Raw genomic sequence first — 24,957 nt, 5'->3', positions numbered from 1 at the left:
TCGCAGATTGATGACGTATGTGCCAACCTTCAGTCTGTCAACAACAATGGCGGATAGCCGTGTCGTAATCGTTTTGCGAAGCCTCCTTAGCTTGCTTATGCTTTTGCAGCAAAATATTTTGCTTCTTTATTCCCACGTTCAAGAAGCGGTGTTGTACTTGAATCACCCGCCATTGTCACTTCTCCTGTGTTTGTCTTTTTCATGTTGTTTTGATACATGCAAAGCCATGTTTGCACTGTAGATTGCAATAAAGTTAGAAAAAAAGGTGTTTGTCTTCTTCGCTGATTCTTCTTCTACGCTTTCCGTTAACTCCCTGTGGCTGCGCTACAGCGCCACCCCAGGCTTGGCATATACATTACAGCCATTAAACGTCCTCAGCGTCTTCTTTTGGACCCACGCAAGTCTTGAAATGGCTTCTGTGTGTACGAGATTTGTTTGAGGAACGAAGCCGGCTTTGCTTCCGTCTGGACGGGGCCTGAGTATTGTTTTGTCTGTCTACTGTTTTGATGAACCGTTTGTGTTTAAAAAAGTGTTTTAACACCGCCATTTAGATGCAAGTCGTTAGCTCGTTGATGTTTCCCCTTGTGTTAGCATTAAGCTAGCTGTCCTTAAAGTAGGGTGACCAGATTTTCAGAATTTAAAAATAGGATGCCAATTTGAATGGTTAGTCAATCATAGCTAATGCTAAATGCTATCTTGGTTGACAGTTCACCAACGCTAAAAAAGTCAATGCACTCACCAATAGCGTAGTTTATCTTGTGCCGGTCCCACATTGGAAACCCGCTGCCAAAAAAGCTCAGCTTGCGTTGGCTCTGAGAACCTGCGACCGTAGCGGTAAGACTACATCCCATGATTTTTAGACGCAGAAGAAAGAAGTAGTGCTAGTTCCGGTATAACAAAAACACACCTTCTACCAAGTAGATTCGAATGAGAACACAAAAGCGAATTTGGAAGTGTTGAATTATTAACATTGTTTTTCAGTTTCAATTTATATTTTAGCCGTTTTGGATTTAGTTAACTCAGTATAGCTCAATGAATAGAATTGTCTATTGTATTCTTATCTGTCTCTTTCGCCTGAGAAGAAAAGGGCAACAAGTTATTTTCCATGAGAAGAGAAGGGAGTGTAGCCTGGTACCGGTCTCAGTCCAAGGACAGGCTGATTTATTATTGTTTAGGTCTAACCTGATTTGTATTCCTGAGAACTTTTGCCTTTTTGTGAAGGGGAGGAGGCTTTTCGTATTCACCCACTTTTCAATAAATAATGATGTGCAGGAGAAGGCGGGGCACACTTTTGAACAGAACACTGTTTGGGTGACTTCAATTGTGTGATCAGAAGCTTCTGACTAATTACCTTTGCAAAGGGACTTCTTCACCAGAATCTCACCATTCAGTTAATTGAACACGTAAAGAGTAGAATACAAATAATGTCTACTTTAACAGAAGTAAATAACAGTTAGATTTTAGTGGGTTTATCGTGTCAAATAGATGGCAAAAAACGGGACAACGGGACGAGATTTGCCCAAGGCTCAAAACTAACTAAATACTACTAACTAACTAACTAACTTAGATGCATGCTTGTCGTTTATGTTGTTTCCCATTATGTTAGCATTAAGCTAGCAGCCCTTAAAGGAAAAGCATGTTTGTTTCAAACACATGTAGGCCTATTTCTCTTTCGCATTACATTTTTGAAGATTAATTGACTCTCTTCCTGCGGTTATTCCGCTTTTTGTATCGTATTAATGGTGTCTATAATTGCAATGTGAGTCGTAGTATTAAGAGGGGGATTAAGGCCCAGGTGCCAAATGCAGCGCCCACCACAGGAACTGGGCAATGTTTCTTCATTAAAAGCTAAGCAAAGAACAGCACTGCAGGCTTTTCTTGATGGAGAGCATGGACCGAGCGCTTATTAGGTCATGTTCTCCGTAAGCACCTCGGCAGGATTGATGTTGCTCACACGGCCCAGAAATAAAGCGCAGCTTAGCGAGTTAATCATGGAACCCGCTGTGGCGGTAGCTATAAATCCAGCTGAAGTACAGAGGACGAAGAAGTCACAATTCAAGTCAGCAGGGTTCAGCTTGTGTGGGGGGGGGATGTTCCATATTGTTTGGACCGATACTGTTGTGTTTGGCCCCAAAGAATGTCGGTCTGCTATTGTACTTTAAGGATGTAGAGTTCTGCTCTAATAGCTCATTTAGAAGTAAGCTTGAAAACAACGTCAGCCTGAAGTAGACCAGTGTGGATGAAAAGCATCGCAACAGCAGTTTTATCGGACCGTGTCAACACCACTGAGGACTTTTGTGGGTGGAAAGGATCTCCTCACTCTTCTCACGACTGGCTTTTGTTTACTTTATTTGAAAGTGCCTACTACCCCTTTCCCCAAATAGTTTCTATTCGCGCTTTCCCAGAGACTTTTTGTGAAGCAAGCCATCTGGCAGCTTCAGGTAAGAAAAATACTAAACATTTGGTAAGATTTTTCACACCAGTGACACATAACAGCGCAAACCATAAACTACTGTACATTTTCACATCATTATATTTGCACAGCAGCTCCGTGGTTTATAAGCTTGATGGGAAAATGCTGAGATAAGTAAAAGGGAAGTGACTTGCTGTGTGTTGTGAGGACCCAAGGGTGAAGGAAGGTCAATTGCCGAGTGTGGTGGAGTGATTTATTAAATACTGTAAAGATAGATCATATGCAGTTGAACCGTTTAAATGATCTGCTTTTGCAGTTACATCAAATAACTTTGCACATATGTGCACTTATTGTTTGGAACTTTGTGGGTAGGCGGAACAAAGAAGAGTTTCATTATCCAGCTAAAATGAAGGCAGTGTGAGAAAGGTACAAAAAGATGAGTGTTAAATCACAACAGGGGAGAGACCACAGTATAATTATATCTTTTGAGAACCGTGCGCCCAGTCCTTCACAAGACTGCACAATAACAAATCTGTCTTCTTCAATATTACCACTAAAATTCCACTTGACCATTTACAATTTCTGCTCTACTCTACCAAAAAAAAAATTTTTTTCTTTTTCTTTTTTCTATAAAGAGCACAGTATTGTTCATTCGGAAATGTCATCATCATTGCTCTTTATTTTTATTTTAATTTTATTTTTATTTTTTTAAATATACATATACATATATATTTTTTTTTTACCAAAAAATGCTTATATTAATATTGATGTATTTAAGACTGTCAAAGTCCCTGACCATGTCTAAATACTGGCGCAGCTAGTCAAATGTGATTTTGTGAATATGATTGGGGTACTGGTAGACAGATTTTGAACTCCGGATTCAGAAATTCAGAAATATGTGAAATCAGAATCATTGTACTATATATTTTTTTTAATCATTCTACTGAGCGGCAAAGATATCCAGAATGAGAATGTTCTCCAAGTGTCCGCATCACATCGCCGATATGCTTCCGCCATTTTGAGGATCTAGTGAACGACTAGCGTGCTGAGTGGCCGTGATTGAAGTCAACTTTGACCACTCGCACAGCGACATAGCAACTGTGAAATGACCAACATCAGGTCTAACCCGCATCTGCGCAGGATTGCATCTTGGCAGTGTAAGTGTTTGAAAAACAAAACATTTACTTACAGCCTCAGTCATACTCTATGTGGATGAAAAACAGATGCATCTACTGCGAAGGTTCTGAGGCACATTGACCACTAAATGAAACAATGGCCAGCCATGTTTTGCTGTACTTGCTCTGTTTGAGGGTGCGCATGTAGATTGTTTCGGGTGTACAGTAACCCCAATAATATAAAACCGGTGTCACTTGAAAGCCAATAAGACGTTTCTGATCTAAATTGGAACTGCCATTGCAGTGTAAATCCAGCCAACTGCTCTGTATAAACACAGCTTGGACAGTAAGCAGACTGTGTGGTAAGATATTGCGTATTGTGTCCAAATCAAATCGTTGTTGACATCTAACAAGCGTTAGGTCATCATTATGAGTCAGCGGCATGGCTCCTACACAGCCGTGCAGCATCTCAGCCCTTCACCACCCACGGATCGACACGGTAAGGAAAGCCCTTCGGCGCCGGATGAAAGGTATTTGTCCAACTTCACCGTAAACACACATACGCACACTATTAGTCATTAGATGATCAACAAAAACGCCCCCCTACAACTTCAAAGTCAAAGCAAAACAAAGTCCTAAAAGTGGAAGAAGTACTCACACTCTGTATTTGAGTACAGTTTTTTTTAAGGAGAAGTATTAATTCAATTTTTATATTTACAGTATGAGTAAAAGTAAAAAGTCGAAAAAGTGACAATTTTTACAGTTTTAATGAAATAAACGTATCTGCACACAAAGTAGAAACAGGCCAGTTTCCAAAACATTGTATTACAATATCTTTGTTTTTATTGAAAATTAATTAAATAAAAAATATACTGAATTAATGATAAAAACTGAAGGAGAAGAAAAAAAACGTAACTGTTCTCATGTTCTGCTCATTTCCTGTTTATGCTTTTAATTTGAAGATCCACTTCCTGTCTGCCATTTATTGCGCTTCATTACTGGCCTCATTGATTTCACCTGTTTCCTTCGCTATTTAACCAGCTCTGCCCAGATTTGGTACTCGCTGTTGCAATACTCTATCAAATTAGAATTTGAGCCCGGACCCGGACCCAAACTTAAATTTGGTTTATCCAACCTCTTTGTTTGCAACCTGACTGGAATTAAAGTCCCTTCTTACCTTGTTTAATGATGTTGTAAAGTATTGTTTAGTTTTTTTTGTTTTTTAATCTTTGACTGCTGATGTTGGCAGTAAATATATGATTACTTTGGACCCGGCTTGGAAGTTGGATTCGGATTGTGGATTACTAGTACTCCCGCCTGGAAAATCACCCAGCACCACGGTACACAATACTTCCTGTCTCCCTCTTAAGTGTCACCTGCCATCCACCTGCTCTCCACAGGCTGAGCGCCTCATCACCCTGTGCTTTCCTTAAACTGTTTCAAAGCTGCTTCCTCCAACAAAATCCTGAGAATAAACCTTAGGACCTTCAGTTTGTTGTTACATCTGACTCACCTGCGCTGTCCTCAGGTAAGTGGTCTATTTTGACAAGGGTGTAGCAAGAGTCTATTGTTTTTTTTTTTTAAATGTAAAGAGTAAAAGTTAAACAAAAAGCCATCAGGGGAAAAAAATACTACGGTAAAGTACAAATACTTTTGTACTTGAACTTAATGCTATGATCTTTTGCAGAGGTGGCAAAACCAGGTCCAGAAAGTAAAAACCCTGCCACAGTTTGTCTTTAGGCCCTGAGGCTTGCCTGCTAGCTAGCTAGCTAGCTAGCTCTCTAGTAGGTAAATGGGAGTTAGCTAGGAAGCTAGCTAGTGTTAGAGTAGACAATATTTATATTCTACTCTTTGCGTGTTCAATTAACTGAATGGTGAGATTCTGGTGAAGAAGTCCCTTTGCAAAGGTAATTAGTCAGAAGCTTCTGATCACACAATTGAAGTCACCCAAGCAGTGGTCTGTTCAAAAGTGTGCCCCTCCTTCTTCTGCACACCGTTTTTATTGCAAATCAGTGAATACAAGAAAATCCCTCTCTCCTCCCTCAGCAAGTTCCCATAGGTATAAATCAGAGTAGAGAAAAACAATAATACATCAGCCTGTCCCTCCCCTCTTCCGACTGAGACCGGTACTAGACTACACTCCCTTCTAGATAACAGTAAAAAGAACTTGTTGCCCTTTTCTTCTCAGGCGAAAGAGACAGATAAGAATACAATAGACAATTCTATTCATTGAGCTACACAGCTATAACTAAATCCAAAACGGCTAAAATATAAATTGAAACTGAAAAACCTGGGGCTAAAGCCAAACTGTGGCAGGGTTTCTACTTTCTGGACCTGGATTTGCCACCTCTCATTTTCATAGTCTTTAGACTTTAGAAAATAATCTTAACACGAAATGAACACTTAAAAAGCTAAATTCTTCAAAGCATTTCACACAGTTCATGCAGTTTCATAGTTATATTTCAAAGTTATGACAAGCTCAAGACTTGTTAGCCAAAATCTCCTCTCTGCTCTACTAAACTTTATTTTTCGAACTTATAGCTTTTGAACGACGTTGCTGTTTTTGCTGCTCACTTGGACGCCTTCACTGGCGGCTGTTTTCAGGCCCAAAGAAAACAAGCCTCGCAGACAGAACTTTCTGGTTAAAGACTACAGTAAACGGGAGGGTTGTTGTCACACTCGCTTTTACAACCTGTGTCTTTTACACACGGTGACTAAAGGTCAAAAAAACATGGCCGTATTCCATGACGCAATTGAACACATGTGGACCAATGACTCGGCCTACTGACACGCTGACATGAAACACTCTCACTCTCCACTTCCTGCCCTGACAAGTTCAAACGCTGTTCAAACCAAATATCTACAAGTTCATCAGCTGCCAAATAATTGCCTGTTTAGCCTTTGTTTCCTGGCCAGCTCGTTCTTTTCATCCACTTCCTGTTTGAATCTTCAATCCTGGCTTTTTTCCGACCGCTTGGCCAAAGGAAGGTTTTGCCGTTCTCATGGGTGTTTTCATGTCTTCCTTCTAATTCAGTCATCTTCTTGGATTCCGACCTATTTATTTGTTATTGTCACGCACGGAAATAAGAGAAGCAGAGGTTTCTGCCCTCCCTGGCTGCTCAAATTCTCAAAGTTGAGACTTGGAGTTTGTCAGTGAGAAATGTGTTTGATATTATGGAGGCCCCGGAGGAAGTAAATGGTGGAAAAGAAGTATATTTTGTAAAGTGGGATTATTTTTTTTTCCTCAGGAGTAAGTTTTTCTGCTTCTTTTGCTCCTGTTAGCAGAAGGCTACCTGCTTGTGATTCTTAAACTAGCAAAATGCCAACATCTATTTTCATTGACATTACATTTGCATAAAACTACTTCAATTCTGTGAGGACTAACCCTGCGCATGTTTTGTTTTTTTTCCTTTAGCTTTTTGCACCACTGATCTAACTCGGTTCATTTACCTTAAATCCTTTCATCCGTCCCCTTCCCAGTCACTTCAGGTGTGCCCCAAGGCTCTGTCCTGAGGCACCTGCTGTTCATCATCTACCTCTTCCCCCTTGGTGATATTTTCCTAAATTCAGCAAGCATAATGAGTTCACGCTGCATTTGTTATTAAGTTTTATTTTTAAGCAAAATAAGGCATCCACCTTTTTAGTTGTCAGGTTCAAGGTTTGAATCTGTTTGTGTGAAGTTTGCGTCTCCTCTCCATGCTTTTGTGGGTTTTCTCCAATTCTGGCTTCCTCCACATTCCAAAAACAAGAATGCTTGGTTCGTTGAATATTCAAAATTACGTGTGACTGCAAGTGTAAATGGTCGTCCCTCGACATTAGTGATGAGCATAACCGTTCCTTTAAGTGAACTGAATCTTTAGAATCGGTTCATTAAAAAGAACCGTTCAAAAGATTCGTTGCCTGTTTTTTTAGTATGGGGGAAATTGGTTAGTAATCCCAACAATAAGTGTGCTGGACCTTTCAGGTTCAACAGTCAAACGTTGCACGCAAGACTGATAGCAGCACAAAGCCAACAACATGGACGATTATTACCAGCTTTGTGTTTACAGCTGACCATATGTTTCCACTTGCTGCTGACATATGTAGAGACCACCCTGCGATGATGTAATTATCCCGGCCAGGATATGCAGCAGATTGGATCGTCACCCCGGGGTACATGTGTCTATGATACGGTCACATGACAGTCCCTGGGGTGCTACTTTTGTGGCCGACCTGTGGCAGTGATCCACTATAATTAAAGCCATGCATCCTCAACACCATTCAAAAACTGCTCCTGTGAGAACATAACCCGACCAGAGTTTCTTATGAATGTGTTGATTTTGAATGAATGTCTGGTGAGTGAAACGAATATGTTTCAAGCCCTTACTTTTCTTCACCGCATTTTAGACATTAAGTCATAACGTTTTATGGCACTGAAGAGGGGATTTAAAACGATTTTACCTCATGTTTCTTTTTAGGCCCATGTACTAGTCAATAAATGGGTATTGTGCATTTAGCCAACTTTAAAATATATATTTCACAGTACTGACTACATATTGTGAAAGTAGTTTGTCAGCATGCTGCTTATTTCAAAATAAGACAATTTATGTGGACTTCCTCATTGGCCACAACATTAGGTACACCTGTGCAATAAAATAAAAAGGCACATATTGCCAAAATTATTCCTACATAAAAATTAAAAAAAAAGTAGTAGATGTACATGGGTATTAAATTCATTAACATAATCAACACAGTCAAGCCTATTTACAGAGGAGGTGAAGGAGTAGATATTAAGTTTACTCACCCCTGTTCAGATTGTGCGGACACAAGTCCCGTCCCGGGCTCTTGTATTTTTTTGCCGTGTGTGTGTGTGTGTCAATCACACAGTTGTCATATGTTGTACCCATAAGATTACACAAACTCACAACTCTTCCTTTTGAGGACTGCAAGATTAATGCTAACACAATGGCAAACGAGCTAACGATTAGCATCTGTGACCAGGCGTCTTGTTTTGAGCGGGACAGTCCAATTTTGGCCTTGGGTGCCACTGCCACGTCTCGGCAGATATAGCCAAGCCCATTGTTTTGCCTCGATTTTAGGTAGGCCCCGTCCCGGCGTCCCATATTTTTCATACATCAATCATACAGTTGTCATAGCGACATGATAAACCCATTAAACGGGAATTTAACAGTTACATTTCTTCCTATTTACTTCCAATTTCACGTTTTGCGTTCTCATTAGCATCCGTATCTAATTGGTAGCACTGTATAGCAAGCGCTGCAGAACTACTACAACTTCTTTTATTCTAGGAATCATGGGAAATGTAGTCCTATCAACTTCCATTTGCTGGTCAGAAAATGTAAACTGAGCTTTCTAGCGGTACATTTCCTAAAAGTTCTTTTTATTGTTATTATTTTGAACATTTGGTCACTTTTATCAAAACATTTTGATTTTTTCTAATAGGTTTTTGGTGAGCTAACAAATACACAAATGCACGCACGCACGCACATACACATTCTCACCCACATACAAAAAAAAAAAAAGAGCAATGATGATGACATTACCAAATGAACTCTACTGAGCTCTTTTTGAGAAAAAAGAAATTAAAAAAAAATTAAAAAAATTTGATGACATTTGTATTTATTTATAAATATTGATGATTAAAGGAGTATGGGTTGCAACACACTGATTTAATATAAGAACCTTTTCTGACAAAACTGATCATTATTACCTTTTCGGAAAGAGGCCTATGTTTATGTTGAGCATGCCATTGTATGAATAAGTGTAGTAGCTTTGTGTGGTCACCATGATGACGGGGCCCCAACTCAATTTTACCACGCTGTGCATTTTGGGGAGGGGGAGCAGGGGGAGGCCGTGTAATCTGACCCTTGATGAAAACAGTGCGCCTGATCCGACTCCCAGCGCACATGCTGTGTTGTGGAAAAGCAGGCGCACGATGAATCCTCTGTTGCTCATCGCGCTCGCATGTCTGCCCCTCGGCTCGGCGGTCTACAGCGGGCCCCTGCAAGCCGAGATCTCCAACGGCACTTTCCATCACTTCTACGTCCCGGACGGCGACTACGAGGACACGATAGACCCGGAAAAGTGCCAGATGGTCTTCAGATTCTCGGACGGCTCGCCGTGCTCAGTTGCCGAGGAGGAGAATGACGCGCTGGTGCGGGAGGAGCTGATCCTCGCCCGGCTTCAGGCGGAGGACTCTGCGCGGCTTCTGGAGAGCATCGGGCGGGCGGTGGCCAACGACCTGGACGGAGAGGACACTTACGGCCGCTTCCTCCTGAGGGAGATATCCCAAATCGCGGAGGCTTTCTCTGGCGTGGACAAGTCTCTGGAGGAGCTGGAGGTGAAGTTCAAGCAGAGTCAAGAGAGCGAGTTGAGAGAGGAGCAACAACTGAGCGGCTTTGTGCTCAAGCAAGTGGGGGACGTCAGAGACAGCCTGAGGGGCACCAAGGACATCTCGGTGGGGTTGAAGGACAAACAGGAGCTGCTGTCACTCATCGTTCGCAGCCACGGGAGTCGACTGAGTCGCCTTAAAAGTCAATATCTCAATACAGGATCGTAGTCCATTGCATCCGTCTGTGAAGTTTTTGGAGATGTCACTCAAATGGGACCAACGCATTCCTCTGAGTCAAAGCAGGCTAAGGAATGATTTCCACAATGTTGTAAAGGCTCGTCACAAATTACTTTTACTTTACTTTACTTTGCAAGCACAATCTGATGTCTTTTTTTGTCATCAACCGTGCATGGGTTTCTTGAATGTACTTTATCTTTGACGACGTCCCAAAAGGAGAAATCCATCGGGGTGAGATCTTGTGAGGGTGATCGAAGTCCGCAATGGGGTAATAAAAGATGGTCAATACTGGCAATAAAGACCTCTGTTTACCCTTTTGCACCCCCTCTGTATAGTAAGAAAGCAAATTCATGTTAATCTAATTTTAATATATTTACTACTCCATTTTTTGGGGCATGAACCCATAAAACTTTATTTTGTGTTATTTTCTTTTTCGAAGTCAGCGGCAGACTTGTGGCCCTTAATTGGCGTCTGGGTCCTGTCACTGCCTTCCAGTTCCATCTGGAAGCATTTTACTTTGACTATAAAATATGTTTATCCAAAGGCTTTGGAGTCAATTTGTAACAATTTGGGTTAATGTTGATTGTGGTGTATATTTGTTTAAGAATTGTCTTAAAATACATAAGAAATCATTTCCAAAAGCTCAAATGTCTTCTGCGGTATTACGCAGTATATTCTTATTTATTTTTTTATTTAGTCCCTATAAGGCGTTAGGAAAGTAATTTGCACCTATGTACACTTTTGTATTATACTGTAGATACAGATTCTCTTCCTCTATATTGAAACATACCTTAAGTTCTCAGTGACTTTCCCTGTATTTCCTGGAAAATATGAATAAACCCATCACATGCCTCCTACTTACTGTAATTGGCCATAATATTGTCCGGCCCTGTATGTTCCTGTTCCTGTCCGCAACAAGCACATGGCAATAAAGATGCACGAGATTATGCCTGTGCATGTTTTTTTTGGGAGCCAGATGTGCTGCCCGCCAATGGGCTCAACTGGGTGTGATTTCCTCTGTCTGGTTTCCCTCACACTCCAGCTTCCCCTCTGGGACCCCTTTTTCAAAACGGCTCTGTTTAATGCAGCAGCGCACCAATGGTAGGCAAGCAGCGCTGTCCGAAGAAGCAGGAACTCCGCGTGCACAGAAGAAACCTTATATGTCTACAAGGCTTCGGAAACTTCAGGGGAGCAACCGATTGCTCAGTTTTGACTTGATTGCAGGAAAAAATATCTAATGTGTATGTTAAACCTATAGAGGCTCACAAAGGCACACGGCAAGAGCGATTTTTTTTGGGGGGGTGGGGGCGGCGGGGGGGGGGGGGGGTCATTAATTCTTCCGACAGAAGCATACATTCTTTGCGGCGTGGTTGAGATGGTTTCCTTACTGTCATATTGAAAGTACAAAGGCAGGTCAGGAATGTGATTAAGAGCTGACCCGAAGCCTCTCAGACGCGTACGCAGCGACATGCTTGTTTACATAGACTGATTTATGCTATTCAAATTGGGAAACGCCAATGAACCGTTCAAAACGTAAAACTCCTCATGTGACCAAGACGTTTTGGACAATTTTATTCTTTCAACGTTTTACAAAAAGTTAGTTTTATAGAAAGACCTTTTGTCAGTGGTCCAAAATAACCCAAATTAGGTGAAGCTAAAGTCTTAAAGGGACTGACTGAGCCAATGCTGGGTTATTCATACCTTGCACAGAGTTCACCCATCATGTTAGGTCAAGATTTTTGACCCAACATTAAATAAATAAAAACTACCCGTACTGATTAGTTAAAGCCCCCACAAAATGGGTTATGAGGTTGCTAGAGAGAGAAAATAATACAAATTTTACTACCAACACGTTCTAAGAAGTCACTCACATGATATGTCTGGCACATTTCTACAAAAGATGCTCTTCCTGTTGCAACCAACTCAAAGTCCACGAGTGAGCTGTGGCCTAAATCAACATTGTTACCCACTGAGTAATTCAGCCGCCACCAAAACTCTCAAAAAGGGGTGACCGCTTTCACTCCTCAGCCTGTTATGTGTCGTTTTGTGTAAAACAAAAATTGGGTCAAATTGACCCAATTGACATTTTCCCTTCCTGTGCCAGCTCTTCCAATCGTTTTGTCATAGTGGTGTCCATTTTTGGAGGGAGTGCGTCTGCTCGAGTGCATGGCTACGAAATTACCAATATCGGGTCTAACCTACCTCCGCAAATTGTGACACGGAGCGTGCTTGCATGCTATAAGTGCTCCCGTCCCAGCGTTTCTATTCCTTTGTTTAATGTCCTTGATGAGGAAAAGCGCTTAGTGAATACAGTAGATGGATGTCTAAATACAGAAATTCATTGTTTTTTTATAAAGGCAAACCTTTTAATGAGCATCATAGCAGTAGCGTAATGGTTCACACTCTCATGTCCTTCTTTTGCCCCGAGTCAGCCAAGATAGGTTCGAGCACTTGAATAGAGTGTCGATAGATTAGATGAATCTGATGACTTGTTCTGACTTAAACATATAAAAGTGCTTCAACGTGCCTATTTTTTTTAAGGTATTTTCCCACCAGCACGGTTATCTGCCAGCTGCAGTTAGTAAGCACTTTGCACTTTTATGTGCAAGGAGACAATAAAAGGAGCTCAACGAAAGCAAGGTGTAAATGAAGTGATTAGACTGCAGACAGAATTTTTACGACGTGATAATGATCTGTCCGATGATGATTTGCATCTGAGGAAAGTTCAGTTTAATGCAATAACAATGAAACACAGTGATGTGGATCATTCCTTTATTCGGAACAGTGTTTTGGTAGTATTAAATATTGCTATACAAAAACAAAGTACTTTTAAGAATTTGGGATTAACCATTTGGGCTTTTAACCATTCGTCTGCTTTCTATTGTCCTAATTGGGGTCCCGCAGGGTCAACTGGAACGAAGATTTTATATAATTAAGCTGCTAAGGGAATACAAATATTACATGATAAAAAATGACTGTTGTTTTCCTAACCATCTCGCTGAGTGTAATTGTGGATTTTGAGGAGATTGATATACTTTTACCCAAGGTTGGGTTAATTATTTTTGACCCAGCAGATATGGTTGAAGGTTGGATCATTTTGGGCTGGCTGAAGAGCTTTTTGTGCTCTGGCATTGAAGTCAATTTAATGAAACCTATTTGGAAAATGTTGGCGGTGGTTGATGACTCGGTGGATAACGCCACTGCCAACGGATACAGGAATTAGGATTCAAATCCCACTCAACTTCAAATTGTCTTTATGGATAGTTTTGACCCCTTGTTGGATCAAAAATGTTGACTCAACAGTTTTAAGAGTGTACAATTATTTCGAAGCGTGATGCTGTGCAGTTGTGCGCCCACCAAAATCCCTGAGGCCACGTGTGACTTGGCCCTTTCAGTTATGCTTTGTTCTTGCATTGCCTCTCAGATTTACTGCTAGAAACAAGAATATTCACTGCCAACAGTTGTAGCGTAATCTCCGAACAACAGATAAAGTAGATCATTCCAACGTATGATTTATATTGGCATCTTATTACAGCATGACTGTACTAATAATGTGAATATGGTTTCAGTGTACACGGCGGCGAGTCTGTTCCGTGGTTGCAGCTGCAAATAATCACTTAAAGATTTTTAAAACTGCTTTAAGCGACGTTGTTGAGAGGAGGAACAGCTTGGGGCCAAAGAAACCTCAGGAAATGAGTAAAGTCAGCGTTTGGATTTTAATGTCATTTAGATTTAACTTCTGGTAAACATTGTGGCCACGTCGAGTACAGCTTCATAGCCAGTGTGCACCTCGTCACTTATATACATAAATACATACAAGTGTAAATGTGGACTGTAGTCACTTTGTCTGGTATGTGTTGTGCTTGGTTCCATGTTTTTCAACTAGTCTGCCAATTACTAAATAAAACAACTAAAGAGAACCAGAAGAACATTGCGTCATTTTAGTACCTTCACCTAGTGAGGTTGTTTACAGCAGTTTTTCGTTTTTGGTGAAAATAGAACTAATTGTTTTACGGGGGGAAAAGGTGCCATTTCTTAAAAGCTACTATCCCTTTGCTTTGTCACACAAGGCACAAACACATTTTTTTAAACCAAATTAATTAATAGTAAAGTCAACACGAAAATTGTCTTTACAATAATATTTTCTATGCACCCCCACTTGTCAGCTAAAAACGGACTGTATACCGCCAATAACGTCAATTGACGTCAACTACGTTTTTTTCCCCTCAATGGGCAGTGCAACGTCTTGTACAGCGCTCCTTTTGTGAAAGGGTTTCAAAAAAATCACAAAACTGTCACTAACTATGCCCAGCAGATGGCAGCATTGTATCTCTTTTCAATGGGCTCCCGGTAGTATCAGATTGCAAGAAAACATGGCGGATATTAGGAAATCGAACGTTTTCAAGGATGACGTGAATCATCAAACCCTTTGTCAAATTGAAAGTAATTCACAGAGCGTCACTAAACAAAAAATATGAGTGTCAAAGTCACTGTTGTGCAAAAAATGTATCTTTTCACAAAAAGCGTGTTTTCCATTTTTGCTGGATGACACTCAAATTATCTATTTTCAAATGGTGATTACTAATTAACGGAATAATGAAAGAATGGAATGCGATCTTTCATGTGGTATCCGCCATGCTTGTGTAGTCACAGCACACAATATTCTGTTTGCCTTGAAAGATGAGTGAAAATGTTTGAAATTGGCCGGCACTGTCGGGTTTGTTTTTTTGGATAACATTTGGCAGTAAAAGAGTTAATATTATGTTTATGGAATATGAGCTAAGCAGCAAAATCCACTTGTTTTTATTTATCACAGGGGCAGCCATTTTGTTACCGGCTGCCGATCGCAGTTTCTCAGGCCTCAGTTAACGACCAATCACGGCTCAGATTCAGAATAGTGAAGTGAGCCGCCATTTAGTCGTTTCTTGAGTCCTTGCACTGTGATGTCATTATCAGTTGTCAGCAGAAGACAAAACGGCTATTTTTGGACTCGTGGGGCTGCGTAGAACATATTACTGTATTGTAAAGGACATTTTTGGGTTGACTTCCCCTTTTTAAGGGCAATTATGCTGCGTAAGGAGTCACCATAATGTTCAAGGAATACATCTTAGACAGTATTGAAACTGCAGAATACTTGACACATTTCAAAAGATTGTGCAGGTTTGTCGGTATGTTTTGCATGGCTGTTTTATTTTTCAAAAATATTCTGATGGGGTAGACGACCTCAAGAACAACAAAAACACTTCAGTCGAACACAGTTTGGACCTAATGAGCCATCTTTTCCCCTTGAATAAACACAAATACATCTGCATACATACGGTTCAAAAGGTACATGTACATAACTTGTGCTGAATGATACATAATGATACACAGTTGCCCTTTCAAATGTGACGATACACATCCATATGGTTTCATATTTATTACAGTTTCAAGGTTGTGCTATTCGCTTTCTTTAGTCAGATGGTTGGGGGGGGTAGGGGGGTTACAAATGTGCTGAACTACATACTGTCCTCTTTGAGAGCAAGCAATAACACCGATTCAGTCATGAGGGGGGGGTCATCTTCAGTCAAATATCCCTTCCCCTCCTCGAGTTCTTGTGCTTTCTTTGTGCCACTCTGCACGCTGCAGAATTCCCACAAAACTGCCCTTAATGCGGGTCTCCGCGTTGTCCGTCTGGGGTTAGGGCAGCGCCGGCCCGTCACACGCAGCCGTTCTCCTGCCGCGGCTTGTGAGCCACTGGGGTGTGCGGTGGGTAGAGGGAGGGGGCGAGCGTGCACAGGAACCCGGCCAGCAGAGTCAGTCCCAGTCCGCCCCAGGCGCAGAACATGGACCAGCCGTAGCCGTGACTGATGTCCTCCGGTATTCCAAACATGTAGCGTGGGTAACGCGACAATTCAAAGTTGATTCCCGCCACGCACGTGCAGAGAGAGATGATGCAGCACGTTCCTGTTCGGAGGAAGTGAAACACGTGACAGACATTTAAAGCATTTGGCAGTGTAAAAATGAATGGAGAGTGATGCGTTTAAGAGCTTGGAAATAACAGCACTCGCGTAACATATTTGCTACATCTGATAAACTGGTGACAGAAAGTAAACTACAATTTAGACCAGCGGGTCTAAGTTGTGGTGCAGGTGGATTTGATCGAGGTACTAACAGACAGATTCTGAGTGTATATCTGACACTTTTCAAAGTGTTACTTTTTTTTACACTTAACCAGTGTTACGCAAACACTGTAAAAGTGTAAAAATATATATACACTGGTAAACACTGACTAGTGTTGAAAGTACTCTACACTAGTGTCAGTGTTAAACATTTAACTCTGCCAACTCTTATGAGTGTATTACTATCATTATTCAGGTTCTACGTAACATCCACCCCAACACTCAAGGAAATTTACTCTGACAGTGTTAAATTGACACTGCTTACTGCATATTTGAGCAAACACTGGAAATGTAACACTGACCCATTTGCTGTGCACTAATATTTCAGGGTAACTTGTAATTTTAAACAATCAATACCAAAGTCATCTACTCAACACTGATAATACTGTAACGAGGGATGGGTGAGAATCGGCATCGGGCCAATACGGCCTTATTTCAATGTAACGGATATCATGGAGGCCGTCAATACCAGCCACCGATACTTGACAGCTGTGGCTTAAAGATTTGACTTGGGGCCAAAAAAACTGCCATTGAATAAATCTTCCTTCCCATATAGTTAAAATAATAATAATAATAATAATAAATTATTTTTTTCTTTCTCATTGCTCAATAGGGCAACAGAGCACAATGGCTGTTGCCCCTATTTTCCTGTAGAGTGAAAATAATGATTACGGTTTCAGGGCCAAAACTTAAGGTTTTGTCTCCGTCAAGCGCGGGCACGCTCGCTTGCTCGCTCCGCGCAAGCGTTGGGAAGGCGGAAGTGTTTGGGAGTGTGTGGGCGCGACCGTGCAAAAAAAGACAAGTGGATGTAAAAGTGTGGCAAAATAATAATAAACCAACACTGCAGTGCGACCCTCCGTCTCCCGGTGGCTCATTTTGTTCGACCATCGGGCTGAACGTTTGGCAACATGCAACCTGACCATGGAGGGAAAAATCTCTCCTGCGTTCCCCGACCACGTTCAGGATACCGATCAGGAAAGGATAACCCATGTCAATTGTAACAAAAAGGGCAAAACTGAAGTCGCAGCACAATGGGCGCGGGAGGACATGGATCAATATTGGAGCAGGGAGAATATTGTAGTATGTGGAAAAACCTAAGAGGATAAAACGAGACCCACAGCTTGCTAAAAATGTAAAACCTCGTCACGAAAATGCGATTGGGTCTATTTATGATCATATTTTAAGTATTTTTTGTTATGTATATTATATATTATATTATATATATATATATATATATATATATATATATATATATATATATATATATATATATGATGTGTAATGCTGCTGGTAACGCTGTGAATTTCTCCTAATCTTATCTTATCTTATAAGCAATGCGCAATAAAACTACCACTAACTAGCGTCTCGGCAGGCGTGCACATCGCTGGCTTCCATTCCGCTTTTCGCCAGAGGGGTCGCAAATCTGCAAAAACTCGGTAACTTGCCTTCCGTACCTTTAATTACAATTAGGCTGTAGGAAAGAAAATAACCAAAGTCCTCATGGAATACATTTGATTGTTTACATTTGCACAATCAAGCACACTAAAAAATGATGCCTTTATATTAAATCACTGCAACTTTAACCACCATAAATGAATATATTGATTTATAGCTATCAACTTTTTAAAATACATAAAAATCATATCAAAACTGAGCACTCAGTAATTTTTGGATGCCTCTCTTTCATTTAATCTAATTGTTGTGACTGCTTAGCTTATTTTGACCTTTTTTTTCTAACGTAAATACGCCCCTTGAATAGAAAATGGCTTGGTGTATGCATTTTGGGGGTTCCCTTTGAGAAGGAGCTTACCGCCCTCGTGTGGCGACTTGACGTACAGCGCTTACCTCCCATGAGGAAAAGCAGTCCAGCAACATACTGCATGAGGTCATGTGCCTTCCAACAGCCCAGCACGCCAATGGTCCAACCGAACAGGATGATGGATATGGCCATGCCGATGAAACTGACCGTCATCCTCTGCAGATCTGCAAAAAGAAGAAGAAATAGTGTTGTTTTTGGTCGTGGTAGTTGAAGCATATTCAATTGCAAACAAAAGACTCACGTAGTGCATGCCACTCATCCTGCCTGATCGTCTTCGTAAGGTTGATGGGCACATTTTTGGGCAATGCCGATGAAGAGTAGTAGTATTTTATCGGCGTGCAGCGTGCAACCAATCCTGTGTAGGCAAACGCGGCACAACGAGAGAGGGGGTGTCACACAAACCCTGACAGGATAAGAAGAGGATGCCCCCCCCACCCCCCCCCCCAAAAAAAAACCTTCCATCACCAACCCGTATGCATCCATCCACCCACACCAAGATGGAAAAACGTATTATTAAACGCGCCAATGCTTCTGTTTACACGTTGTTGTTGTTGTTTTAATGTGGAACCTGCAATTTGTATTGGATTGCGCAAGATGTTTATACGCATTGACACGCACGCGCACACACACACACAAATGACCACAGCATCTAACCTTTAAAGATTAAATCCTCCGTCTCCAAATCAAATCCCATCCGGTGACACTTCCTCCACAGTCCGGTGACGGTGGAGTTAAAATGCCGATTGCACAGCGACTCCATCGCGGATGCTGGAGTCGCAAGGTGCCGTCGAGCCCGCAGCCGCGGCATCCTCGCCTCCGACTCGGCGCCCCATTTGGGCAGCATGCGCAGCGGGAGGTTGTTGTTGGAGATGTAGATGTAACCCGGGTCGGTTCTCTTGTTCGAGTAATTCTTGCAGCGCTCTCGGTGCCTCCTGGCGTCCGTCTCGTACCAGTTGTCGGTGCCGATGGCCACCGCGATCAGGCCGAGGGCGCACAAGGCTAGGACGAGACCCGCCGCGGTTAAAGTCCTCATCGCAGCCATGTTCCTTCCATGCGGGTGCCGTGTTGAGAAATCCCCTCCGTGAAACAGGGGACCCCCCTCCCCCCCTCAGGGAGTCATGGTCGGGTTGGCTGCGTGCATCGCCGCACCGAGGATGGAGACGCTGAGGCCTGGATGCGATGTTTTGGTTGTCTGCTTCTGCCAGTCAGCTCGATCTAGCCCGGATACTGGATTGCTCCCTCCAAAAGCGCATTAGTCCACTAGATGGCGCCAAAACAAGATGTTGATACTGTCAGAAAAAGACGACAGTGCAGTGGATAAAATAATTTTCCTTTGTTAAAACGAAACTGGGCATGTTTTTTACGTCAAAAATGCAAATAAGTGTCACAAAAAGTATTTTATACAGAACTAACATTTTAAATCTCATCTCAATCAATGTAGTCACAAATATACGGATTGACTCAGTTCTGCGTTTTTGCTATTAAATTATTTAATTTGTTAATTTTTGGCAGAGATCCATGAAATGTATGAGAATTTTTGGACCAATTAGATGAAATTGGTTGATTTCTAGTGGTTGTGAATGTCTCCTTTTGACACTTTTTCATTATGGGCCATGTTTGATTTTATTTTTAGTTTTTTTTTAATGGACAAACAGGCTAGGTTATTAGTAGATTAGGTTAAAATGTGTATTTAAAATTAGCAAATTAAATAAAAATTGTCCAAATATTTACATGTAATTTATAAAATAATACATTCTATAAGTAAATAAAATAATTCATTATTTTCTATTTAATTGTGTATAATCTAACAAGCATTACAAACAATAAATGTAAGTGTAAAATTGTTGATTTTTCTCATTTCTCAATTTATTCTGTTACAAAAATAAGTTGTTTGTAAACAAATAGAAAATATACGCACATTTTATTTAACCAAGGGAAAAAACTAATGGACTCTGTCTCAATGCTCAGTAGGCTGGATTAAAGGGGAAGTCAACCTTAAACATTTCTTGACAATAATCTACCATACTCTGACCTCACTAGTCTAAACATGACATTTTGATTAATATTACATTTGTGTAATATGAGTTATGAAGCTAAACCCGGCCATTTTTATCCACCTCAGGGGGCGGCCATTTTGCCACTTGCTGTCGACTGAAGATGACATCACAGTTGCTTAGGGCTCAGGCAACAACCAATCTCGGCTCACTTGTTTTCTGAAGCTGAGATGTGATTGGTCGTTATACCTAAAACCCGAGCAACTGTGATGTCATCTTCACTCGACAGTAAGCGGCAAAATGGCTGCCTTCTGATATTGATTAAAAACTGCTGTATTTTGCCCCTACAATAAAATCAATAAATACATGTTAGGATGATGGAAGAGTGTGTTTGTCTTTATGTGTGAGCTCTGTGATTGACAGACAACCAGTCCAGGTTATCCCCTGCCGTTCCCCCAAAGTAAACTGAGATAGACACCAGGCTACGGATGAGTTGTTTGGGATCATAACAGTATAGAGCAACCCTTCATTCTTCAAGGGCTATCTATTCATCATCTATACACTTCTTCTATTCAGTATCATCATGAGGAAGCTGAGGTCTCTGCGTGTTTTTGGAACGCACACGAGCACAGAAAGAGACGACTCAACAGTAAATTCAAACACAGCACAAAGAGTGACCTGTTGAGACCCGAGTGCCTAAAGCCATCACATGAATCAACCAGTTCCAGTTTTCATATTTTTGGTGTGTAACCAAGTTCCTTATATCAATATGAAGACTTTCAGGGTGTACTATAAAAGTGTAGATACATTTCAATATGGCCACATATACTAACATTAAAGTAAAAGTGAAGATTTGTGTTCCTTTATTGAATGCGTTGATGCAATGGAAAATGTAACCAAAGCAACCTTTTTCAGTGAGTTTCATTCTCATGTTCGAAACTTCCTCAACTAAAACCATAATTCCAAACTAAAAGAGGAACAAAGCTAATTCCTAACTTCGCTTTTGGTTTCAGTGTCTGTCAGTGCGCAAATAATACATCCCAGCATACACCTTGATGGAAGTGATGTATTGTAAACAGTACTTGAATACGATGAATCAGATCAACTGGACATAGAGTACGTGTAAAAACGTGAGCTCGCTTGCTAAATGAGCTTTGGGGGAAGCGGAGGTGGACATTTCAATTCGACAATTGGTTGTTGGGACTTTGTGCATGTCAGGTCACTCTCAGTTCCTGTTTGTCTGCTCAAGTCACTGTGTGTTTGTCACATTGTCACTCAGGCAGTAGAAGGGCAACGTTATCGTTTATGATCTGCTTCAATATTCGAATATTACACAATGGAAGGCTTTGTCATACCACCTGTAAGTGTTCATTCTTTTGTCCTTTTCTGTCCACATGCATGCAGAAAAAAAACGTTTTCAGTTTTTAATTGACATAGTAGCGCACAAAGACTTGGGCTTTTTTTGGGGGGGGGGGGGGGGGTAACATTTAAAAATGCTATGTTAAATGTTTACATTATTAATTGAATGTTCTGTTAAGAACAACAGTACTAATACAATGAAGATTGTTGCACAATTGCAAATAAATTCTTCCTCCCACCACAGGCCTCTGAGGATATTATTCAAAGTGAGCCAGAGAGTTATCGAGCCCCGGCAGAGCTGTACCCGTACCTCACTAACGCGGGGGACGTTTATGAAGGTAAGACGACGATTTGATAAGATTGCCGCGTGGCTGCGAGACAAACGTGTGCCAAATGTCAGACTACAGATGGAGCTACCACACGGAGCATGTCCAGCCGGCAGACTTTGACCATTTTCCGTCGAGTCATTTAACGGAACTTCAGTGTGTGGCTCCTCAGCAAATCCAACCTTACCGCTACAGCGCTGACGGCCATCTTCACCTGGAGGCACCGCTTTCGGTGCTGCCACAAGTGAGGCTGTTTTTATTGTCATTATATGTGCCATTGTGCCTTTTTTTTTTCTTCTCAATTATAGGATCTGCATGGATTTGAACTGGAGATTTTACTTTTCATGGTGAAGAGTTGAAATGATGTCAAATTTGTCACCATGTTTTTCTAAGATTTGATGCTAGCCAAAAAGCTTAGCAATTTAGCCTATATATCTATTACAGCGTTTCCCAACTTTTATTGCTCCAAGGCGGCCATTTTACATAAGTAAAATCTCACAGCAAATCACCAAAAACAATACTGAAATAATCATGTCATCTCCATTTACTCACTGATTGACTTCATATTTGGAAATGCTGTTGTAGCAGCCTACCAGGAAGTAAAGGTTTATGGTACCTTCTGCCATCTAGTTTAAGAGCATTTAGTTATTCTGTCTGTCACTATACTGTAATTTGCTGGCAAAGATAAATGAACAAGTTGTAATTAATGAGTAAACCATTTTGGATAAATTAAGTGAAATTGGATCATTTCTCATGGCACACTAGTGTGCACCCAGGTTGGGAATCACTTCTCTAGTGTCATCCTCCGGATTGGGGCACATTTGGATGAAATGTTTGCTTCAAACCAGAATGGAAAAAAAAAAGTGCACGGGCCCTTGACAATTTTTCATGTATCCTGTTATGATAGATCGACAGTATTTTGTGTGGATTTGGGGCTTTATTCTTTCTTTCTTCTTTTTTTTTCCTTATGAGTGACTTTTAAGGGGGATGAGTTCTGGACCTCTCAAAAACATACAGTACATTTTCAACAGCAGGCGATTTAATTAGCCAACAAAGCACTGAAAAATCTGAAGATTTTTTTTCTGATTAAAAAACATTTTTATTAACACAATAGCACACCAACCGTTTTTTGCTGATTTTTCTCTCTGTTTTGAAATTAAACAAATACTAAAAAGCTAAATATTGTAAAATGGTCTGCCAGTAATTTGTATCTTTATTGTTGTAATCATTTAGGGCCCAAAACTGAATATATATATATATATATATATATATATATATTTTTTTTTTCAACTAATTGATGATCTGGATTTTATTCTGCCAATTATCAGAATCGGCATCAGCCTTAAAAAAAACTGAAAAAATCCATATCAGTCAGGCCCTGATAAAAACATTGGCCCCAAAAGGGTAATTTCACTGCCCCAAAAAAGGGAAAGAAGAAAATTAAGCATTTAAGTTTTAACATTAGCGTAGTTGGTTGAAGATGTGATTCATGCAGTGTGGGTGAGTGTAGCTGATGACAGACCACTGCGTCAACATAATATTGCTGCTATTTTTAAGCTCGGACACTTTTACCCTATGAAATCTTCATGAGATGAAAGCACTTATACAAGGCTCCGCTACAAAAAATAAATAAAATAAAATAAATAAGTTGGACTAAAGGGGGAAAATAATCTCACAGAGATTGTTGATTACATTAAATATATATATATTTCTATAATGTTGATCATTTCAAACTTACATTTGTGTCAAAGAAAAGGACATCCTCTTTTTGCATGACTAAACAAACTCACAACCAGCCTATTTAAATTAACCACAACGTGTTTACGTTTTGTCTTGAAGATCCCAAATTACACCTCGTCACTGTACTATCAGTACCAAAGCCCAGTCTCATCCATCCAGTACTATTCGGAAGAGGAACAGAGAGGTATCAGCCCCCCACTGGAAGTATCAGAAGGCGAGGATGGATCTGAGTACCACAACCTGCCTTCCATCAAGAAAGACTCAAGTGAGTGTCAAAGTCTTCAAATGTTTGGGCAGGAAAAAAGTTTCACAGGCTCACCTGGTTTCATCCTTTGGTCACGTGATTTTCGGCACTTTGACGTCAATTTTAGTCACCAGCAGGGGGGTGGGGGGGTTGTTGCATTAAAAACAGCCTCCTTGAATGGAAGAAAAATAATTCTTCTGATTAAATCTTGCTCCTCCCCCCTCAAAAAAAGCCATATTATTCAGAATATCTTGCTTAGACTAGTGGCGGCACATTTTTTACTTGACTTCTGACTATTATTCCTGAATCCTCATTGATATTATGACATTTTTCCAATCTAGACGTCAAGAGGAAAATCCGCTTGTACCAGTTTCTCTTGGACTTGCTGAGAAACGGCGACATGAGTGATTCCATCTGGTGGGTGGACCAGGAAAAGGGCATCTTCCAGTTCTCCACGAAACACAAAGAAGCCCTGGCCAGTCACTGGGGAGTCCAAAAAGGAAATCGCAAAAAAATGACCTACCAAAAAATGGCTCGTGCTCTGAGGAACTACGGTAAAACTGGCGAGATTCAAAAAGTGAAAAAGAAGCTGACCTACCAGTTCAATGAAGAAGTTCTGGCGAACTTCTATTCACAACATTACTGTCACTAATAAAGTTTATTTTATTTTTATTTTTTTATTTTTTTACACTGTCAATACATATTATGTGCGTGCAATTGCATTGCTATTTATTTCATTTGACGCCAGGGGGAAAATATTGCAAATACATACTTTTTGTTGTCCCGATCAATAAAGTTACTAACATTCATGTGGTGGTTGGGGTTTCTCACAATTAAAGTTTGTGTTTGAAGAAGCCTTCAATTAAAAACAATGAAACTTAAAAAGGGATTGTAATTATTATTATATATCCATCCATTCATTTTCCAAAGCACTTGTCCTTGTCCAAGTCAGCAGTATATTTGCATCTTAAAAAGAAGGGACATTCTTTTGAGGGCAAAACGTTCACAACATCATTCAGTACTGTGAGGCAAATGTGCTATAACCACTAGCACACAGTGCTGCCTGGATTGCAAAATAGACGTTATATTATCATCATGTATTTGGGTCTTAAAACAGTAGCCTACAGAGCAAATGTTTTCATCCTAGTGAGAGACAATGTATGCATAGGCCTATAAAACAAAAATAACTAGCATTAGCTATTACAAAATACTTTTAAA

The 24,957-nt window shown here is 40.6% G+C and overlaps 3 protein-coding genes across 3 annotated transcripts; 2 read left to right on the top strand and 1 right to left on the bottom strand.

The window, feature by feature from the left end:
- Positions 1 to 9,442: 9,442 nt before the first annotated feature.
- fibina (fin bud initiation factor a) lies at positions 9,443 to 11,043 on the top strand. The gene has a single exon (XM_086074054.1). The coding sequence runs from the start codon at positions 9,464 to 9,466 to the stop codon at positions 10,085 to 10,087; it is 624 nt and encodes a 207-aa protein (XP_085930180.1). The 5' UTR covers positions 9,443 to 9,463; the 3' UTR covers positions 10,088 to 11,043.
- Positions 11,044 to 15,265: 4,222 nt separating this feature from the next.
- tmem276a (transmembrane protein 276a) lies at positions 15,266 to 19,321 on the bottom strand. The gene is made up of 4 exons (XM_086073721.1): positions 18,731 to 19,321; positions 18,318 to 18,431; positions 18,103 to 18,240; positions 15,266 to 16,042 (listed from the first exon to the last, which is right to left on the bottom strand). The coding sequence occupies exons 1-4, from the start codon at positions 19,116 to 19,118 to the stop codon at positions 15,795 to 15,797; spliced, it is 888 nt and encodes a 295-aa protein (XP_085929847.1). The 5' UTR covers positions 19,119 to 19,321; the 3' UTR covers positions 15,266 to 15,794.
- Positions 19,322 to 21,339: 2,018 nt separating this feature from the next.
- spi1a (Spi-1 proto-oncogene a) lies at positions 21,340 to 24,518 on the top strand. The gene is made up of 5 exons (XM_086074033.1): positions 21,340 to 21,430; positions 21,674 to 21,767; positions 21,830 to 21,999; positions 23,595 to 23,760; positions 24,081 to 24,518. Exons 1-5 carry the CDS (start codon positions 21,407 to 21,409, stop codon positions 24,389 to 24,391), a joined length of 765 nt encoding a protein of 254 aa, XP_085930159.1. The 5' UTR covers positions 21,340 to 21,406; the 3' UTR covers positions 24,392 to 24,518.
- Positions 24,519 to 24,957: the final 439 nt, after the last annotated feature.

The sequence above is a fragment of the Leptonotus elevatus genome, chromosome 4 (genome assembly GCF_054856555.1).
Source record: "Leptonotus elevatus isolate MCC_2025b chromosome 4, RoL_Lele_1.0, whole genome shotgun sequence".
In the NCBI taxonomy this organism is placed as follows: domain Eukaryota; kingdom Metazoa; phylum Chordata; class Actinopteri; order Syngnathiformes; family Syngnathidae; genus Leptonotus; species Leptonotus elevatus.
Note: the sequence above shows the minus strand (reverse complement) of the source record. Positions and strands in the feature narration are given on the sequence as shown.

What these genes read in the sequence shown, in the direction of transcription:
- fibina (XM_086074054.1), top strand. Translation starts at nt 9,464, where the DNA reads ATGAATCCTCTGTTGCTCATCGCGCTCGCATGTCTGCCCCTCGGCTCG.
- tmem276a (XM_086073721.1), bottom strand. Translation starts at nt 19,118, where the DNA reads ATGGCTGCGATGAGGACTTTAACCGCGGCGGGTCTCGTCCTAGCCTTG. An exon ending in GGATGAGTGGCATGCACTAC is followed by an intron (nt 18,241 to 18,317) that starts GTGAGTCTTTTG and finishes TTCTTTTTGCAG; the next exon opens with ATCTGCAGAGGATGACGGTC. An exon ending in ACTGCTTTTCCTCATGGGAG is followed by an intron (nt 16,043 to 18,102) that starts GTAAGCGCTGTA and finishes TCCTCCGAACAG; the next exon opens with GAACGTGCTGCATCATCTCT.
- spi1a (XM_086074033.1), top strand. Translation starts at nt 21,407, where the DNA reads ATGGAAGGCTTTGTCATACCACCT. An exon ending in AAGGCTTTGTCATACCACCT is followed by an intron (nt 21,431 to 21,673) that starts GTAAGTGTTCAT and finishes CTCCCACCACAG; the next exon opens with GCCTCTGAGGATATTATTCA. An exon ending in CGCTTTCGGTGCTGCCACAA is followed by an intron (nt 22,000 to 23,594) that starts GTGAGGCTGTTT and finishes TTTGTCTTGAAG; the next exon opens with ATCCCAAATTACACCTCGTC.